The 1305-nt window shown below is 44.7% G+C and overlaps 1 protein-coding gene across 1 annotated transcript in view; it reads left to right on the top strand.

The window, feature by feature from the left end:
• syn2b (synapsin IIb) overlaps positions 1–1305 on the top strand; it is a 77163-nt gene that overhangs the window by 42668 nt on the left and 33190 nt on the right. Inside the window, exons 2-3 of the mRNA XM_008289961.1 lie at positions 1–48; positions 1186–1277. The exon at positions 1–48 is cut by the window's left edge and continues 9 nt beyond it. Of these exons, the coding sequence (XP_008288183.1) occupies positions 1–48; positions 1186–1277 (140 nt within the window). The remainder of the gene's footprint in view (positions 49–1185; positions 1278–1305) is intronic.

Genomic DNA, 1305 nt, shown 5'->3' with positions numbered 1-1305 from the left:
TTTCGAGGAAAGAAGGTCCTTGGAGACCATGACATCAAAGTGGAGCAGGTATCGTATTGACTTTATAGATGCTGCCATTTATAAAAGGTTAAATGTGATAAAATAAAGACATGAAAGTGACCTGACACCCTGTTCAGGACTATTCACGGTGAAATACCAACAGACAGGATCAGATGAATAAGTTTATGATGTCCTCTGATGCCATCACCATTCTCACCAGGCTCAGCTGTACTTTATCTAATTAAATGATCCAAATATACGAATGGACCTGGTAACTATTTGGGCATTTCAGCAGTCTAGCTTGTTAGCCTTTAGCTCCAAGCACCAAACAGAGGCTCCTGACTTCTGCTTGTCCTGTTCTACAGTCGTGTTTATCAGGAGTTTGTGTTGCAGTGATTTTGGCGGTGTTCAGTTCACATTCATGCAGCCCTTCTCTTGTGCAGTGAATAAATATACGAGCATCAATGTGTGACCACACTTTCACAACCAGCACTGCTTCCCTGTAATGTTCCACCTGAGCCTGAGCAGTGCTGTGCTGTGGTTACTCTGCATATTTCGGGTTTTCTCTCTATGACATGTCGGTTTCATATCGGCTCAACCAGCTAACCAGCAAACCCTCTGCAGTACTCTGCTGCTGTATGTGAGATGACTAACGGTTTCACGCCTAATACGCTCTGACAGCTAAATTACAACCTCAAAGCTCACCACAGAAACGGCGTAGACTCAAGAGGAGACAGAATTCGGCTCCTATGAGTCACAGAGTGGTCGTCGCTGTGCCTTCAGCCACACAGAGGAACCATATGTGTTGTTTTAATAGAGTAACTGTATAATTTATGCACACAATATATTACAATAATAAGAGTATGCAAATAAATAACAGATGCTAAAGTGTGTGCAGCGCTAAAGTGCTTCTTCTCTTTTTACTGCTTCTGCAAAGACGTTTGTTGGAGGAGAAAGTGACTCAGCGTTTATTCTGATCGCAGCGCAAGTCGTTAAATCAAACGATAAAAGAATGACGAATGATGGAGCAGCTACACTAAACCTCAGACTCTGAGACCCAAATGTTCTGCTTCTCAGACAACAGTTTCTACAGACGTTCATGTAGAGCTGAAGCAGAATGAGCGTGTGCAGGAGAGTCGCTGGATCACATGACCCGCTAACTGGACTCTGGTTCCTCTCACGCAGGCCGAGTTCTCAGAGATCAACCTCATCTCACACTCAAATGGAACCTGTAGCGTGGACATGCAGGTCATCAGGGGCGGAGCCAAGGTGGTCAGGTCAGAACACACACACACACACGCACAC

This window comes from Stegastes partitus, unplaced genomic scaffold, assembly GCF_000690725.1.
Source record: "Stegastes partitus isolate 25-593 unplaced genomic scaffold, Stegastes_partitus-1.0.2 Scaffold14, whole genome shotgun sequence".
Classification (NCBI taxonomy): Eukaryota; Metazoa; Chordata; class Actinopteri; family Pomacentridae; genus Stegastes; species Stegastes partitus.
The sequence above is the reverse complement of the archived record's forward strand: the minus strand, read 5'-3'. Positions and strand labels throughout refer to the sequence as shown.